The sequence below is a fragment of the Mesoplodon bidens genome (assembly GCF_964165515.1).
Source record: "Mesoplodon bidens genome assembly, chromosome: 4".
NCBI classification, from domain to species: domain Eukaryota; kingdom Metazoa; phylum Chordata; class Mammalia; order Artiodactyla; family Ziphiidae; genus Mesoplodon; species Mesoplodon bidens.
In genome coordinates this window covers 84,251,303-84,270,718 of record NC_138160.1, presented here as the reverse complement: position 1 = coordinate 84,270,718, position 19,416 = coordinate 84,251,303, and the positions used below count along the sequence as shown (strand labels likewise).

Sequence of the window (19,416 nt, the reverse complement as noted above, 5' to 3'; positions counted from 1 at the left end):
ATCAACAACTACCAGAATTAAGCCTAATTTTGCTACATGAAACCACTTGGATACCGATTTGTATATCTGGCCTTCTTCTTTGCCTCCTGTATTTTATATCTAAGAAAAGAAATGGGTTGATTTTTTTAAAGCAGGAACACCTGGAAGAGAATCCATGGTATTCTGAGTATTTGCTAGGCTCACAGTCCCTTTCTGAATAAAGTGCCCAGAAGTGTTTCCTTGTGCATTAGTTGCCTTGTTCTGTATGATATATTCCAAAAAGCCAAAAGTAGATCTGGGATCAGCACTTGAGTCCAAGATAGTAATCTTTAGATTTCCCCAAAACCTATTAAATATCATATCTTGAGAACAATGACCAACAGAGACACCTTGCTGTAAACCAACTAATCTAGTCAGTTCCTCTCTCTTGTGGAGTATATACATAGGAGAAGGAGAGGGAAACTCAAGCAACATAGCTTTGGTAAACTGACGTAGAGAAAATGAATGAGCAGAGGCCATTGAGATAAAGAAGAAAATGGAGAGAGAATAGTCAGTAGCCAAAATAGAAGCAGACATAGACACAATAAGCTGACAGAAAGAAACTGAATATTTGGGCCTTTGAAGCAATCAAGATAAAGAAACGGAACTCCCACTACTGAGCAGACAAGATAGGCTGCCATCTTATTCTGAATGATGGTTCTATTTCTTTATGAGCTCTGAATTGTTTAGCTACTGAGAGAGTGTTTGGGCTTTCTTAACTTTCTGTGTAACATTATGATAAGTTACATCAACTGAATTAGCCACTAAGTCTGTTCATTTTAATCCTAAACAGCATAAACACAAAAGTTATCTCATGCATTGGTTCTCAGATTAACATCATCATCATCATTTGGGAATTTGTTAAAAATGTAAATTCTTAGGCCCCATTCCAGACCTACTGAATCAGAAACTCTGGAAGTAGGACCTGGCAATACATGTTTTATAACTGCCCTCCAAATGATTTAAGGCTAACTAAAGTTTACAAACAACAAATTTAGTAATCTCATGTGATACTCTTATTTTATAAATTATCAAACTGATGCATATTCTTTACTGGGCACCTACTATGTGCCAGAAATTATATAAATTATTACATATATGCAATTCTCATAATCACCATAAATATAGATATTATCATTTCTACTTTACAGATGATGAACCACTAATTTAAAGAGGATGAGTAACTTTTCCAAAGACATGTATATCTTTGGACACACACTTACATACACACACACACACACACACACATACAGGTGGCCGAATTGAGGTTAAGAATATAAGAATACCTCATGTATTTTACTCTCAGGCCATTGCTCTATCTACTGTTACATAATACTTGCTGAAAATGAGATATGTAGAGATTGTGATTTGCTCATTGTTGCTCCAAAAATCAGTTGCAGAGCCAAGACAAAAAACCAGATTTTCTGTTTCTTGTTTTGCTTGTTATGTCTAATACAGACTTCCATTTCATACAACATCATGGAATATTGCTATAACTTTCATTAGAATAAGGACTGTGCTTAATATTCAATTCTCAATAATTATTATGAATAAATCAACATTTGTGAACTAGAAGGACCTATAAAAGAGGTGTAATCCACTAATTGAGCAGTATCTGAATGTGCAACATAAATATAAAATTTAAAAAAATAAAATATTCAAATAAGACTATTCATAAATATCTATTTTTAAAATTAGATAATAAAGTAAAAATCACAAAACTATAAATAATTCAGAACTACTCAAGAACTTCGTGAAAAAATTTAAAACTCTATGTAACAGTATTAGAGGAGACTAGGATAAGTTGAGAGATATACAATTTAATGAATAAAATGACAACTTTCATATATGTGATTTCTTTCTCAAATAATCCATGAATTCAATGTGATGTAATCAGTACTATGGCAAGAATTTTATTTTTTTAGTAAATGACAAATTGATTCTAAAATTATGGCAGAATAAGGGCATGAATAGGTAAAACAGAGTGTTGATCCTAGTACACATTAAGACAGGCTATAAAGCCTTAGTAGTGAAAAAAAAAAAAGGTAGCATTTTCTTAGTACAGATAAATAGGCCAGTGGAACAGAATAAAGAACACAGCTACAGATTAATGTATATAAGAACTTGTCATATGATAGAAGAGGCACTTCAAGGATAATTGTTCAATAGGTGTGATGACTAACTTCGTTCTCTATTTGGTAAAATGAAGTTGGCTCTCTACTTAACATTATGCAAAAAGGTGATTTCTAGGTTAATAGAATGTGACTAGAAAAAACAAAGTTAATGTTTAAAATGAAAGAAATACCTTGTGACATAGAGGTAGGAAAAGGTTAGACAAGATTCCCAATAGCGTCAAATATTGACTGATAATTTATGGATTAGATTACATTAAGTCAAAGATTTCTGTTCAATGAAGGAAGCTATAAACAGTGCTAAAAGGTGGGCAACAGATATCTAAATCCAACAAGAGATTAATATTTGGAATAAACAAGAAATTCTTGGAAAATCTACACAAGAATTTCAGGAAGCCTAATAAACATGCAAATAGCCAGTTCATACACACAAAACAGTCCTAAATAGCTAAGAATTATATCAAGAAATGCTCAGTTATATTTGAAATTAGAGAAATACAAAATATAGCATTGTAGTAATATACATTCATCAGCATGGAAAATTTTTGAAAGCCAGCCAATATTAAAGTGTTTGTGATTATGTGGGGTGTGCCAGTTATCTATTGCTACATGACAAACCTCCCCAAAACTTAGTGGCTTAAAATACTAGAGCATCCGTTTTGCTCTCTGTGATTTGTGCAGAGCTTACTCTTCTCAGCTCTACTTGTGGTCAGTTGTAGTGAACTAAGTCTGGGGGATGGAGTCATCTGAAGACTTGTTCACTCAGATAGTAGCTTTTGATCCCGGCTGTTTGCTGGAATGCCCGCACATCGCCTCTCCATCTGGCCTGGGCTTTCTCATAACATGGTAACCAAGTTCCAAGGCCAGAGTCCTGAGAGAGTGAGAGTTCCCAGCAGAAGTCATATTATCCTTTTATGACCCAGCCTCAGAAGTCTTGCAGCATTACTTGCTTTGCTGAGGCAGTCGTAAAGTCCTTTCGAAGTTCAATGCCTCTTTCTTGGAGAATAGCAAAGTTCTGGAAGGGGATGTGAAGTCAGAAATATTGATCTGATGAATTTTAGAAAGTATCAGTTGCTACATGAAGAAAATAGAACTATCTTATATTATGGTGGGACTATAAACTGATAATTCTGGAGAAAAGATTTGGAGAAATAATGGAATGAAGTATACCAAATTCCAATGCCCTAGCAAACCCTTTCTAGGATATGTACTTCCAAAGACACTCGATCCTATTTCCTTAAGGGTTGCACAGGGATGTTTAATGTAGCCTTGTCTGTGCCAGTAGGAAGTTGAAGTCAGCCTAAGCATGTAACCCTATGGGAGTGGATAAATATTGTGGAATTACACTATGTAATGTTAAATAGCACTCAGAAGATGAATTCGATGAATATGCAGAAAATGATTAGATTTTAGAAATTGTGTTTAGGGCTAGAAAAAGAAATTTTAAGTTTGTTAAAAAATATATACAAATATAAACCACCACTAAATAGTTTAAAGGATACATACATATTTAGGAAATAGAGAAATTAGTTTGAAGGTTAGTGTTTTAGTTCTAGCAGTTCTAGCAAACTGCCAGATCCCCAAGTAAAAATTATAGGTGGTGTGGAGATCAAATAACAAAAATGGTTAAAACACTACATGTCTTTTATGGTATGTGTATATTGGTGAATTTTAAATTTATATTTCAATTTTTATATACATATATATGTATTTTCAGTTAAGATTGAGAAAGCTAAACTTTTTATGGATTGGTCATTAACATACTAGTGGGTATATCTATTCCATTTTACCTAACAAAATAAAATAATTCATATGTAACTTATTTCTATTTCAGATTCTGATCAAGAATCCAATGTTTGTGTACCTGTCTCTGTCCAGAGCTTCAGAATATTTAGTTATGATTGGAGCATCTGAATTTTTGCCTATATACATAGAAAATCAGTTTCTATTAACACCCAGTGAAGCAACTACACTTGCAGGTAGACATTTCCACTCGTACTCATTATGAAATTTTTATGTAAAGTTTTCTTATATGTATTTATGAACTATTTCAAATAAGCAGAAAGTAGAAGGAGTAGTAGCATTTGCTTAAACTTAAAATATCTAAATACTGCTTTTTGAAATTTTTAAAATATGAGCACTTTACCATCATTGCATCAATAGTTTTTAACACATAAAACTTTGTAAGACTTCTGTACCTCTTCTTTATCCCATTTCTCTCCCTCCCTCCCCATAGGTAACAACTCTTCTAAAGTTAGAGTTCATCCTTCTCTCACATTTATATATTTTTACCTCTGATGTACCTATCTGCATACAATCTGTTTCTAAAATTCATATATCATTTTGTATGTACTCTTCTGTTACTTTCATCTGAAATTATGTTCATCGATTCATGCTGATCTCTATTCAGTGCATTTTAACAGTGCTGTGGGATTCTATTTTATGAATACTGTTTATTTATCCATATCATATAAAAGGATATGAAGTTGCCCCCAACTTTTTCACTTTTCCAAACAGTGCAGTAACAAATAAACTTGTACATGTCTCCTTGTGCACATTTGTAAAAGTTGATCTATATTTAGAGATTGAAGAGGCATTGCTATTGTGTACATCAGTTTTACTAGATACTGAGAATTGGCTGTCCAAAAGAGGTTGCAAATGGAATTAAATGTTTTAAGGTTCCAGCATTAATGGAAAGATGGTAAATGTGATCATTTATTTTATGCTATAAAAAGTCAGAGATGCATACTGTAACTTGCAGGTAACCAGTAAAAGAATAGTAAAAAGAACAGTAAATGAGTATATTTATTTGAAAATTTTTACTAATAATTTAAAAAAATAAGAAAGGAAAAAAAGAAGGAACATAAAACATGTGAGCCAAATAAAAAACGAATGTTAAGGTGCGCAAAAACATTGACTATCAGCCTATTATTGAGTAGATTTTGTGATAAAGAGCACACCACTGTCAGACTGCACATAGTCCAAAAGCCAAACATGACACAGTTTCAGGGGCCATGACAGATTTTTCCACAGGTATACCACATTGTTTGACACTCTGATTAATTAATAGAGATAGGGACTAAACCCATTCAATTTGTTTCATAGAGTATTTAATTAAGGCTCATATCAACAGGACTCCAAAGAACAGGATAAGGCCACTTGCAGTATTGGCCTAATCATGCTGGCAACTTCCTGGACCAAGCCAGCTGAACAAATTTCTTGACCCTCAGGGTCTACCTTAGAAAGCAAGATGGCTTTCTCCTAAAGTTTCCGTATTGACCTTTCCACTTAGCCTGAGGTATTAATCCAAGCATAACAGAATGCATTAGCAATTGCATATATTCTACCCTGGCCTGCAAGGATGAAGTTTTGGGCAATTCTGTCATCCCTAACAATGCTGATCAGTGACTGAGGCTGACCAGAGTGCTTTCCAGGGATGAGGTGTCATTGATTATTTTTTTTTTTTTTTTTTTTTTTTTTTTTTTTTTTTTTTTTTTGCGGTAGGCGGGCCTCTCACTGTTGTGGCCTCTCCCCTTGCAGAGCACAGGCTCCGGATGCGCAGGCCCAGCAGCCATGGCTCACGGGCCTAGCCGCTCTGCGGCATGTGGGATCTTCCCAGACCGGGGCACGAACCCGTGTCCCCTGCATCGGCAGGCGGACTCTCAACCACTGCGCCACCAGGGAAGCCCGTCATTGATTATTTCAACTAAAATTAGGGACAAATTTTGTACCACCTTTTCTAGTTGGATTACTCTTAGAGTAATAAAGATAACTGCCCTCAGGGTACATATAAATAATGTATCAGTAGTCCCTCTGGAAATCTTCCCTGAGTAACCAAAAGTAAGTACATTTAAAAGAGATTTCCACTGTCTTCTGAGGGCTCTGTGATACTGGTGGTGTTTCTTTAATCATTTGAAGATCTCTTGTGACCCACCCCCATGGCTTGAACACACTAATTCCAGTTGACAAGTAAGGCTTGTCAAATGGTTAGTGGTGAGTCTGTTTTGGTTCATCTCAAAATGAGAATATCAGTCCACAGAATCACAAAGTCTCTGTGGGTCCGAGCTTTGGTTGTGACAAGGGGTCAGTAGTAAGCTAAGAGTTGCTCTTAAATGTACCTGTTTCAGGGAGTCGGTGAGTCCTATACAAGCAACGATGCTTCTGAGTGGGGACTTCCTCCCTTCTCCATAGGCTCCAGCAAACAAAATCATCAGTCATGGAGCCTTGTAGCTCAAATAGGTCATTAGGTTTGTGGTACCTCAAAGTAGGGAGCATACCACAGCTTGCGGATTAGCATCCAGTGTAGGCCTGTGGGTTGGCTGGTATACAAGACCAAAGGGAATGCCCTAGTGAATTGGCTACTCTCTCTAATACTCAAGAATCCAAAGTGATGCTAGGCTGGCTTTTGGTTGGGGGAAGGGAGACAATTTTTCCCTAACCTCCAGAGTGATAGAGCATTGTGATTTTGTCTGCAGAATCCCCCCAAAACTAGATAGGCAGACTTCTGGATTTTGTTAGGGTTGGTCAGTCACCCTTGCTGGTGATGGTGTGCTAGTACCAGAGTCAGAGCCATTGAGTCAGGCTTCTGACCCTACAGCCAACTGAATAACATCTATCACTGAAAGCTTTGGGCATCATAGTGTAGTGGTAGTCACAATAAATCCTGACCTGCCCCCTTGTAGTAAATAGAAGAGGAATTTAGGTACTCCTCAGGGAATACTGCAAATGTATATTTGTGGCCTTGTAGCATGAATGAGAATTAGTCTTTTTCTTTGGGTGCTAGAGGGATGCAAAAGAAGACTTCAGCAATGTCCAAGACAGTGTATCCAGTGCCATCGGTCTGTGCCAAAAATTTAGTTACATCACAATGTGTGGAACATCCAGGGCTATAGGAACAATGGAATTCAATTGGTGGTTAATCCACTGTAAACCTCAAGCCCCTGGTAACTTTTTTCACTGAACATAAGGTCTGTTGAATTGAGATACTACAATTCTTACTACTTCTGCTTCATGTGAGTCCATAATGAGAGTTGGGACTTTCCTTTTTCCTCCTGAGATTCTACGTTGTTCCTGTTGGACCATACTTGAGGAGCAAGGGTAACAATTTATGTGTTCCAGTATCACTTTTGGAGTTTAGAGCATATACAGTACAAGCCTAAAATAGGTAAAAAATAATTACCTATTTTATATTTTGAAATTGGAGCCACAGCATTAGTATAGTGAAGCCACAACAAAAGTGCTCTAAAAGGGGGTCTATCTTGCTTATCCAAGCATGTTCACTATAGAAATATCTTAGAAAATATGAAACAAAAAGCAGTCAGTACTTCTACTTGTAGGATATACAGCATCAGAGGGTAGTGGAGAATTGTTGCCCAATAAATAGCGTAGTAGTTATAGTACATTTAAATAAAGACAAATCTTGACCTCTACCTCACTACATACATAGATACCAATTCTAGCTGGATTGCAGATCTCAATGTGTATGGTAAAACAATAAAACTTTTTAGAATAAGGCATAGGAAAATATCTTCATGGCTTGGAGAAGACAACGATTTATTAAACAGTACACAAATTACATAGCCATAAAGAAAAAAATGTGCTATTACATTAAAATTAAGAACTTCTGTTCATCAGATGTCAGCATGAAGAGTGAAAATGCGTGCAAAACAACCTTTTCAATCGAAATATTCTACAAAGTGTTTGTGTCCAGAATATGTAAAAAATCTGACAATAATAAAAAGGCAGATAATCCAGTAAAGATGGACAAAAGACTTGAACAGACATTATATAAAAGATGATATCAATTGGCCAATATTCATGTGAAAATGTGCTCACCTTCAGTAGTTTTTCAGGGAAATGCCTATTAAAATCACAATGCAATACTATTACCCATTCACCAGAATTGCTAAAATGAAAAAGAAAGATATATGTTGGCATGGATGTGGAGCAATTGACATTTTATCCACTACTGGTGAGAATGTAAATTGGTTTATCATTTTATAAATCTGTTTGGCAGTATCATAAAAATCTGAACCTATACATATCCCCTGACCCAGGAACTCAACTCCTAGTTATATACCCAACATAAGTTCTCTTAAGAATATACCCAACAGAATGCAAACATTTACAAAAGGACATATACATGAATTTTAAAAGTAGCAGCACAATTTGCAACATCACAGTGAATAAATAAGTTGTGTTGTATGCATGTAGTAGAATGCTATTCAGCAATGAGAAGGCATGAACTATTGTTACATACAAAAACATGGGTGGATTTTTCAAATATCATGTCCAGTAAAAGAAGCCATAATGTATGCATACTTTATGATTCATATTTTATAAAATCCTATAAGTGCACGAAAGAGCCTCTGGCCTTCTGGTAATGTTTGATTTTTTTACCTGGGTGTGGTTACATAGTTACGTTCACTTTGAAAATTCATCAAATGTGTAATATTGATTTGTATATTTTTCTGTACACCAATAAAGTATTTACATAAGAAGTTGATTGGAAGTTCTGTGCTTTGCAGTTGAATTTTCAACTGTTTTGTGTCCTTTTAGGGTAGTCTTTCAAGGACCCAGCTATTTAATTTTTGAACTCCCAGTGTCCAGTATTTTCTTATTGCCTAGGGCAATAAGCCTGACATCCAGTACTTTCTCAGCTGAGTTGTGTTCTCAGCTTTCTGCTCACAGATGTAATTGGTTTTCTTAACTCTATAGTTGTTGGGTTCAAACTGAATAAACCTAGGGTTCTCTGGCATTGTGGGTAGGGATAGGAATTGGGGATCAAACATTTTATATAGACGGCCATCAAATCCTCTTGTTTTTTAAGTCTACCTCACTCTTGCTTTCAGTCATACCTACTGCCCTTAATTTCTGAGATTATGAGGTAAAATGTAGTTTACTTCTTCTTGACTTCTTAACTGCAGCCTTGTTGCTCACCCTCTGATTCACTTCCAATTCCCACAATTTTCTTAATAAATATTGCCACTACACTATTTGTACTTTTTTTGCTTTCTAATAAATGAATTTGTCTGTAAATTGTACCTTTTAACAAATACTCATATAATGTTTGCTATGTGACTGTACACTGTTCTAAGCACTTAAATATTAACTCATTTAGTTCTCCTAACAAGTTATAATGGAGGTATCATTAGTTATAGATTTTCTTTAGTAGCATCTCATACATTTAGATGTAATTTGTATTATTGTTCAGTTCTAAGCATTTTTAATTCTCATCAGCATATTTTTACTTAAGCCATGAATTATTGAAAAGAGATTTTTAGTTTGTAGAAATAGGCTCTTCTCTTTTGAAATAACTGCTTGTTCAAATCAATTAATACTTTCCATATCTTTAATAGTGTTGTAAGCTAGGTCTCTGTGTCTGAGAAAGCTGAGTTAGAACACTTTGTTTATAGATTTTTAATTTTCTTGAAATCTAGGCAGTGTTTGCATAATTTATTTTATGCATTGTCATTAGGTATATACATGTTCATGATCTACATTTTCATGGTACATATTTTTTCACTGCTTTATTTTCAAGCTTTCCTTTTTTAAAAATATCAAATTTGATACTCTATCTTTTTAATAGTTGTTTTGTCCATTTAAAATTATTGTAAATTCTGACATATTTAAGTAATTTTTAACTTTTTAATTGTACATTTTGTTTATTACACTTCTCTTTTGTTTCTTTTTTCCCCCCACTATTCTGTCCTCTGTCAATGGACTCATTTTTTTATTCATTTTATCCCCCTCAGTTGGTTTAGGAAATTTTCACTACTCACTTGCAGTTTACTAACCCCACTCCTCAAGATCGTGTATGTGTGTTTGGCCTAGGTTATTAATTTTATCTTTTTAAAAAATTAGCTATAATTATAATTCTTTTGCAAGTTACAGGCTCTCTGGCAGCTTTTACAATTTACACTTTAATCTTGATGTTATGAAGTTTCCTTACCTTATTACCTTATGTGATTTAATATTTATTTATTTTTACTCTTTCTCAGTAATTGGAGTGCACTTTTATTCCCAGGACTAATATTTCTTTAATTATTGAAATTTCTCATTCTTAGCTACAAATTTTCAAATGTTGTTCCTCCGGGTATGCCTTTTATTGTATTTCTCACAACTGCTGTAAAACATCTTGTGGAGCCTCTTATTCTAGGTCCTTTAGGCCTATAGCTTCAGCCCCACTTGCAAATTTGTATTTCTCTTAGGGTTCAGGGTTTGTTGAGGTATTTATTAATATCATGCTTTTAAGTTTTGTCTCGGTCTCTTAGTTAAATCTATGTTTGCTATATGTTTAGAGCAGAGGGGATTACCTCAAAGTATGAATTTTCTGTACTGTCTTTAGCTGACTATTTTTAACTGTGTTTTCTCTTCCTCCTTTCTTTTAGGACTTGTTTTAATTCCAGGAGGTGCTCTTGGCCAGATTCTGGGAGGTATCATTATTTCAAAGTTACAAATGTCTTGTAAAGGCCTTATGAGATTTGTAATTGTTACATCTGCTGTAACACTTGTACTGCTTGCATTTGTAATTTTTGTACGCTGTGATTCAATACCATTTGCTGGGATCACTGAAGATTATGGCGGGTAAATATAATTTTATATATATGAGATTTTTACATCTAATCCCAACAATATATTTCTTAGTCGATTAATAATTATTTATCCAGTAAGCCTAATATGCTCATATCATTCTTGGCATTACTGAACATGTAAAAGAAACATAAAGCATAGTTTTACCTTTCACATTAAGGGCAGAAATATCATAATGATAGCTTGTAGTATGACTGCTTATGCATTCATATAGTCTAAAGAAAAAAAACATATTGAAATGAATCAGAACCCATAAGTAGAAATCTGTATTAAAGTGAGTAGCAACTAGGAGACCATACTAACTGTCTGTAAAAAGCCAGTCTTACCTTTGTTTTTGAATTGGTATGTCTGCCTTCTTATCAAAGAATGGAACTGAAGACATCTGAAAGTATGCATGAGTAATGTCTCCTTTAGGTTAAACATGCAAAAATTCAAAGAACTGGGCAGAGATTGATGTTAAAGAAGAGAAACAGAACTGGAATTGGAAACCAAAGGACTAAGCAAGTAAAATAAGTAAAGAAAACAAGACTTATACTTGAGCTAAAATGAAGTGGCTTATGGCAGACCAATGCTCCCACTAAGAACACCTAGAAAAGCTGAATAACGTTTTAAAAATGTGTTTAAGGGCATAAGACAGTTGTTTCGGCAACTAGGAATTTAAAGACCAAAATCCTGGAGAAAGGCAAACCTTGTGAGGAGAAGCAAACTTCTGCAGTTGCATTTTACTCTGAGTATATTTACTATTTCTGGACATTGGCAAGAAGCTGGCACTTCTGGCAAAGTGTCTGGGCAAAAAGCATCTAGTAAGATGACAAAAACCTTTACAGACAAGCAAAACTAAGGGAATTCAGCACAACCAAACCAGCTTTACAACACATGTAAAGGAACTACTCTAGGCATGAAACACAAGAGAAGGAAAAGACCTACAATAACAAACCCAAAACAATTAAGAAAATGGTAATAGGAACATACATTTCGATAATTACCTTAAATGTAAATGGATGAAATGCTCCAAGCAGACATAGACTGGCTGAATGGATACAAAAACAGGACCCGTATATATGCCGTTTACAAGAGACCCACATCAGACCTAGGGACACATACAGACTGAAAGTGAGGGGATGAAAAAAAGATATTCCATACAAATGGAAATCAAAAGAAAGCTGGAGTAGCAATTCTCATGTCAGATGAAATGGAGTTTAAAACAAAGACTATTACAAGAGACAAAGAAGGCCACTACATAATGATCAAGGGATCAATCCAAGAAGAAGATATAGCAACTGTAAACATTTATGCACCCAACATGGGAGCACCTCAATACATAAGGCAAATTCTAACAGCCATAAAAGGAGAAATCAACAGTAACACAATCATAGTAGGGGACTTTAACACCCCATTTTCACCAATGGACAGATCGTCCAAAATGAAAATGAATAAGGAAACACAAGGTTTAAATGACACATTAAACAAAATGAACTGAACTGATATTTATAGGACATCCTATCCAAAAACAACAGAATACACTTTCTTCTCAAGTGCTCATGGAACATTCTCCAGGAGAGATCAATTCTTGGGTCACAAATCAAGCCTTGGTAAATTTAAGAAAATCAAAATCATATCAAGTATCTTTTCTGACCACAACACTATGAGACTAGATATAAATTACAAGAAAAAATCTGTAAAAAATACAAACACCTGGAGGCTAAACAATACACTGCTTAATAACCAAGAGATCACTGAAGAAATCAAAGAGGAAATAAAAAAATACCTTGAAACAAATGACAATGAAAACACGATGACCCAAAACCTATGGGATGAGGCAATAGCAGTTCTAAGAGGGAAGTTTATAACAATACAATCCTACCTTAAGAAACAAGAAACATCTCAAATAAACAATCTAACCTTACACCTAAAGCAATTAGAGAAAGAAGAACAAAAACACTCCAAAGTTAGCAGAAGGAAAGAAATCATAAAGATCAGATCAGAAATAAATGAAAAAGAAATGAAGGAAATGATAGCAAAGATCCATAAAACTAAAAGTTGGTTCTTTGAGAAGATAAACAAAATTGATAAACCATTAGCCAGACTCATCAAGAAAAAAAGGGAGACGACTCAAATCAATAGGATTAGAAATGGAAAAGGGGAAGTAACAACAGACACTGCAGAAATACAAAGGATCATGAGAGATTACTACAAGCAACTCTATGCCAATAAAATGGACAACCTAGAAGAAATGGACAAATTTTTAGAGAAGCATAACCTTCCGAGACTGAACCAGGAAGAAATAGAAAATATGAACGGACCAATTACAAGCACTGAAATTGAAACTGTGATTAAAAATCTTCCAACAAACAAAAGCCCAGGACCAGATGGCTTCACAGGCGAATTTTATCAAACATTTAGAGAAGATCTAACAGCTATCCTTCAAAAACTCTTCCAAAATATAGCAGAGGGAGGAACACACCCAAACTCATTCTACGAGGCCACCATCACCCTGATACCAAAACCAGACAAAGATGTCACAAAGAAAACTACAGGCCAATATCACTGATGAACATAGATGCAAAAATCCTCAACAAAATACTAGCAAACAGAATCCAACAGCACATTAAAAGTATCATACACCATGATCAAGTGGGGTTTATCCCAGGATAAAAGAATGAAATTAGAACACTCCCTAACACCACACACAAAGATAAACTCAACATGGATTAAAGCCCTAAATATAAGGCCAGACACTATCAAACTGTTAGAGGAAAATATAGGCAGAACACTCCATGACATAAATCACAGCAAGATCGTTTTTGACCCAGCTCCTAGAGAAATGGAAATAAAAACAAAAATAAACAAATGGGACCTAATGAAACTTCAAAGCTTTTGCACAGCAAAGGAAAGCATAAACAAGACAAAAAGACAACCCTCAAAATGGGAGAAAATATTTGCAAATGAAGCAACTGACAAATGATTAATCTCCCTAATTTACAAGCAGCTCATGCTGCTCAATATCAAAAAAGCAAACAACCCAATGCAAAAATGGGTAGGACACCTAAATAGGCATTTCTCCAAAGAAGATGTACAGATTGTCAAAAAACACATGAAAGAATGCTCAACGTCATTAATCATTAGAGAAATGAAAATCAAAACTACAATGCGATATCATCTTACACCGGTCAGAATGGCCATCATCAAAAAATCTACAAACAATAAATTCTGGAGAGGGTGTGGGGAAAAGGGAACCCTCTTGCACTGTTGGTGGGAATGTAAATTGATACAGCCACTATGGAGAACAGTATGGATGTTCCTTAAAAAACTAAACACAGAACTACCATACAACCCAGCAATCCCACTTCTGGACATATACCCTGAGAAATCCATAATTCAAAGAGTTATGCACCGCAGTGTTCACTGCAGCACTATTTACAATAGCCAGGACATGGAAGCAACCTAAGTGTCCATTGACAGATGAATGGATAAAGAATATGTGGCACATATAAGCAATGGATTATTACTCAGCCATAAAAAGAAATGAAACTGAGTTATTTGTAGTGTGGTGGATGGACCTAGAATCTGTCATACAGAGTGAAGTAAGTCAGAAAGAGAAAAACAAATACCGTAATGCTAACACATATATACGGAATCTAAAAAAAAAAAATAAAGAACGTTATGAAGAACCAGGACAGGAATAAAGACACAGATGTAGAGAGTGCACTTGAGGACACGGGGAGGGAGAAGGGTAAGCTGGGACGAAGAGAGAGAGTGGCATGGACATATATACACTACCAAATGTAAAATAGATAGCTAATGGGAAGCAGGCACATAGCACAGGGAGATTATCTCAGTGCTTTGTGACCACCTAGAGGAGTGGGATAGGGAGGTTGGGAGGGAGACGCAAGAGGGAGGAAATATGGAGATATATGTATATGTATAGCTGATTGACTTTGTTATAAAGCAGAAACTAACACACCATTGTAAAGCAATTATACTCCAATAAAGATGTTAAAATCAACCAACCAACCAACTAACTAACTCATAGAAAAAGAGATCAGGTTTGTGGTTAACAAAGGCAGAGGGTTAAGGGATCGGGAATTGAATGAAGGCAGTCAAAATGCACAAACTACCAGTTATAGGGTAAATAAGTACTAGGGAAGTAATGTACAACATGACAAATATAATTAATACTGCTGTATGTCATATATGAAAGTTGTTAAGAGGGTAAATTCTAAGAGTTTCATTACAAGGAGAAAATTTTTTCTCTTTAATTTTGTATTGATATGAGATGATGGATGTTCACTAAACTTATTGTGGTAATCATTTCATGATGTATGTAAGTCTAATAATTATGCTGTACATCTTAAACTTATACAGTGCTGTGTCAATTATATCTCAGTAAATTCTGGAAAAAACTTAAAAAAATGTTAACAATACTATCAAACAGAAAGAAATACTGTAGAAGAAAAGATCGATATATAAGACTCTATGGCATTTATATACTACCTACACACAAGTTGAAATTGATATTAAACAATACCATTAACAAAAGTATCAAGAAAAAGAAATTCCTTTTTTTTTAAAGTATTATTTATTTATTTATTTATTTATTCATTTATTTTTGGCTGTGTTGGGTCTTCGTTTCTGTGCGTGGGCTTTCTCTAGTTGCGGCGAGCGGGGGCCACTCTTCATCGCAGTGCACGGGCCTCTCACTGTCGCGGCCTCTCTTGTTGCGGAGCACAAGCTCCAGACGCGCAGGCTCAGTAGTTGTGGCTCACGGGCCTAGTTGCTCTGCGGCATGTGGGATCTTCCCAGACCAGGGCTCGAACCCGTGTCCCCTGCATTGGCAGGCAGATTCTCAACCACTGCGCCACCAGGGAAGGCCAGGAAAAAGAAATTCTTAAGGATAAATATGATAAAGATGTAAAAGCCCTATGCACTGATTTCTGTAAAACATTGCTGACAGTAATTAAAGACCTAAATTTTTAAATGAAGAGATATCCCGTATTTGTGGGTTACAAAACTCAGTATCTTTAAGATGTTAATCCTCCCCAAATTGATGTATGTATTTGATATAATCACAATCAAAATCCCAGCAAGCTTTCTTTTTTAGGTATTGGAAAAATGACTTTTAAATTCATATAGTTATGCAAAGGATCTAGAAAAACCACAAACAATTCTAAAGAACAAAGGTGGAGGACTAACGCTATTTGATTTCAAGACTTATTATAAAGCTATAATAATCAAGAAAGTAGTATTGGAGTAAATATAGACCAATAAGTCAGTGGAACAGAATGGAGAGTCCAAAAATAAGCACACACATATATAGATAATTGATTTTTGATAGGGTGCATATGCAATTTAGCAGAGAACATACAGTCATTTTAACAAATGATGCCTGAACAATTAGATATCTATATTTAAACAAACTTTGATCCATATCTTATACCATATGATTAATTAATTCAAAATGGATTGTAGATGTAATTGTGAAATATAAAATTCCAGGAATATGAGGAAAATGTATGTGAAGTTGGGTTCAGCGAAGATTTCTTAGTTATGACACCAAATATGTGATACATAAAGAAATATATTGATAAATTGGTCTTCATTAAAATAAAAAGCATCTGCTCTTTGAAAGATCCCACTAAGGTAATGCAGAAACAAGCCATAGACTGTGAGAAGATATTTGAAAATCATATATCTAACAAAGAACGTGGTTTCTAGAACATATAAAGAACTTTCAATGCTTAGTAATATCCACAAAAATGGGCAAAAGATTTAAACAGATATTTAACCAAATAATAGATACAGATGGAAAATAAGCACATGGAAAGATGTCCAGCATCAGTCATTAGGGAAAAACGTATTAAAAACCACAATATGAAGTTACTGTATCCTTGTTAGAATGTCTAAAATTAAAAAGACTGACTATTCCAAGTGTTGACAAGGAATATAGAAAGCAATTGAAATCTTACACACTGCTTGTGAGAATGCAAAATAGCACAATCACTTTGGAAAACTCTTTGACAGTTTCTTAAAAGTTAAATGAACACCTACCATATGATCCAAACATTCTACTCCTTAATATTTATCCAAGAGACATGGAAGCATATGACCATACAAAGACCATGTAAAGACCAGCTGCATGAAAGAAGCCAGACAAAGAAAGTGCACCTAGTGCACTATGAAATTCCAACTAATGAACAGTTTCAGAAAGTAGATCAGCAGATGCCATTGGGTGGAGGAATTACAAAGGAGAACGAGGGAACTATTGGGGGTGATGATTATGTTTGTTAACATGATTGCAGTGATGGTTTCACAAGTGTATGCAGATTGTATGCTTTAAAAATGTACAGTTTATTGTATATCTGTTGTACCTAAATCTGTTAAAATTATTTAAATAATCATATTTTATTGATCTCATTGATATCTTTGTGTATACATTAATAAGGATAATACAGTTGTATTATAATTACATTCAATCTCTTCTTTTACAGAACAGGGCAGTTGGGAAACCTGACAGCTCCTTGCAATTCTCATTGTAAATGTTCATCTTCATTTTATTCTGCTACATGTGGAAGAAATGATATTGGATATTTTTCTCCTTGCTTTGCAGGTTGTACATATTCTAAAACATTAAAGAATCACAAGGTAATTATCTTTTTCTCTGCTTCTTCCTCTCCATTAAGAAGTGCAACTTATAGATGATGTTTATATTTTACTCCTGCTCTCTATAAAATCCTTTCCCCTTCTTATTTTCCCTTTCTTAAATTTTTCTTAAATTATGGCTTCATGTGATCACAATACATAGGACTTGTGAGAATTGGGAGTGAAGTAGGGACCCAGGTTTTAAAAATTCTGTGTTTCTCTCTCCTCTCTCTTTGTCTAGTCTTTGCGAGGGGAAGAGAGCAACAAAGAAGATATTTCCTGACCCATGGGCATTATGTCATCTTCCTTAGCAGGCAATAAAGTACTTTATTAGTACTTTATTTATTAGTATGTACATAACAATATTCTTCTTCCTGTTACACAGATCATTTTATTATAGTATATTAGCATGCCTGACCAACTTTAGTTCCTCGTTGTCGTATTTTCACTGGCCTACTATTTAACAATATATCTTCAGTTTCTAATTGAATATTAATATTAAAAGGATTATATACCCTTTAAAAAATCTTTCTTCTTAAAATGTTTAAAATGATTCTTTAAAAATTTTAAATTTAAAATGGTTATTTATATGTATTATATATTTTAAAAACTATTACATGTTTTAAATGATTTATATATTTTAAAATATATTTAAAATGATATTTAAAATCTTTAAAATATATTACCGTGGGAAGCTTTAAATGTAATAGAAAACCAAAATGAACTCCCATATGTTAGTTACCCATCCTCAACAATTTATTAACTTATGGAAGATCTTAATTTACACTCCTGTTTACTTCCTCTTCTCCATTTTATTTTGACAAGTAAATGATTTTTTAAATCTCATGTTGTCACCACAGAATAAAGCAGAAATGCTTGACCTTGGGGTTTTGATCCATGGGATATTCAAGAGCTAAAAATGCCAGCCACTATATAGCTCCAACCCATCTTTCTTTTTCTGGGGAATCCCTTTTAGGGATTTGTTTCTATTTCATAAAAGTCTTTATAATTTCCTTTCATTTCTCTAAGGAATAATTAATAATGAATAATGAAATAATTCACAAAATAGTGACTCAAACTGTGTGATAACATTTGATGCTGAATAAAAATTGAAAGAATAAAATATTTTTGGCAAAAATTAGATCTGTTATGAATTACCCAGGACAATTAGCCTTGAAAGAAATAATGGCTCTGAAGGAAAACTGACAATAGCAGAAGTTATGATTAATACAATTTGATACAGATGAAACCAATTAATGGATAAAATATACATTAATTTCAAATGGGAAAGAACTGATGCCAGTAAAAATAATTTTAACAAAATGAAAATAAGAGAAATACCATATACAAAAAATTATTGTGTCTAAATTGTGTTAATGGAATTCCCTCTGGAAAATTTTTTTCAGTGAAAATATGTCAACTTTGAAATAATTCGGATTAAATGTTCGTATTCAAAATATAAGGGTCAAATGTATTAGAATTGAGTGCTCTTCAATTACACTTATGCAAAAGTTTACAAGAGGAGTGGTAGGAAATACTACACCTTTGAAGATTTCTAAGTTTCTATAGAAAATCACAGCTTTACCAAAACTGAAAATAGATATCTGCTCTTCATGTTGATAATATTCCAAGTGTTTTGCCTCATTGAGACCCACATATTCTTATCCATGCTATCAAGATCTTCAAATTTCCTTATATAGATACGAAAGAAATCTTGGGATTTTCTTCATGATCTCACTGGGACTAGCTCTTTTCAGCAGCTGATATGGCTTTCAGTATAAAATAGCAGTATCAGGGGTCTTCTTCCAGAGACTGCTGTAGTCCAACAGGAGCCTCATTCTACTTATCTATAGAGAAGGGAAGTCAGTCTCGTCCAAAGCATTAAGGATTACAAGAAGCCAGGCTTCAGGATCTCTTCCAGTTGAAACATCCCTAGAATATTTTAACTTCATTTACTGATTTCCAACCTTTGTGTTATTTTTGTCATATATTTTATTTCTCCATATATTTTAAAGGACACATACTGTTATTGTTG

At 34.3% G+C, this 19,416-nt stretch overlaps 1 protein-coding gene across 1 annotated transcript in view; it reads left to right on the top strand.

The window, feature by feature from the left end:
• Nucleotides 1-19,416, top strand: part of LOC308616335 (solute carrier organic anion transporter family member 6A1-like) — a gene marked incomplete at both ends in the record, with an annotated part of 76,424 nt that overhangs the window by 35,064 nt on the left and 21,944 nt on the right. The window contains 3 exons of the mRNA XM_081232601.1: nucleotides 3,985-4,129; nucleotides 10,541-10,736; nucleotides 17,231-17,384. Of these exons, the coding sequence (XP_081088727.1) occupies nucleotides 3,985-4,129; nucleotides 10,541-10,736; nucleotides 17,231-17,384 (495 nt within the window). The remainder of the gene's footprint in view (nucleotides 1-3,984; nucleotides 4,130-10,540; nucleotides 10,737-17,230; nucleotides 17,385-19,416) is intronic.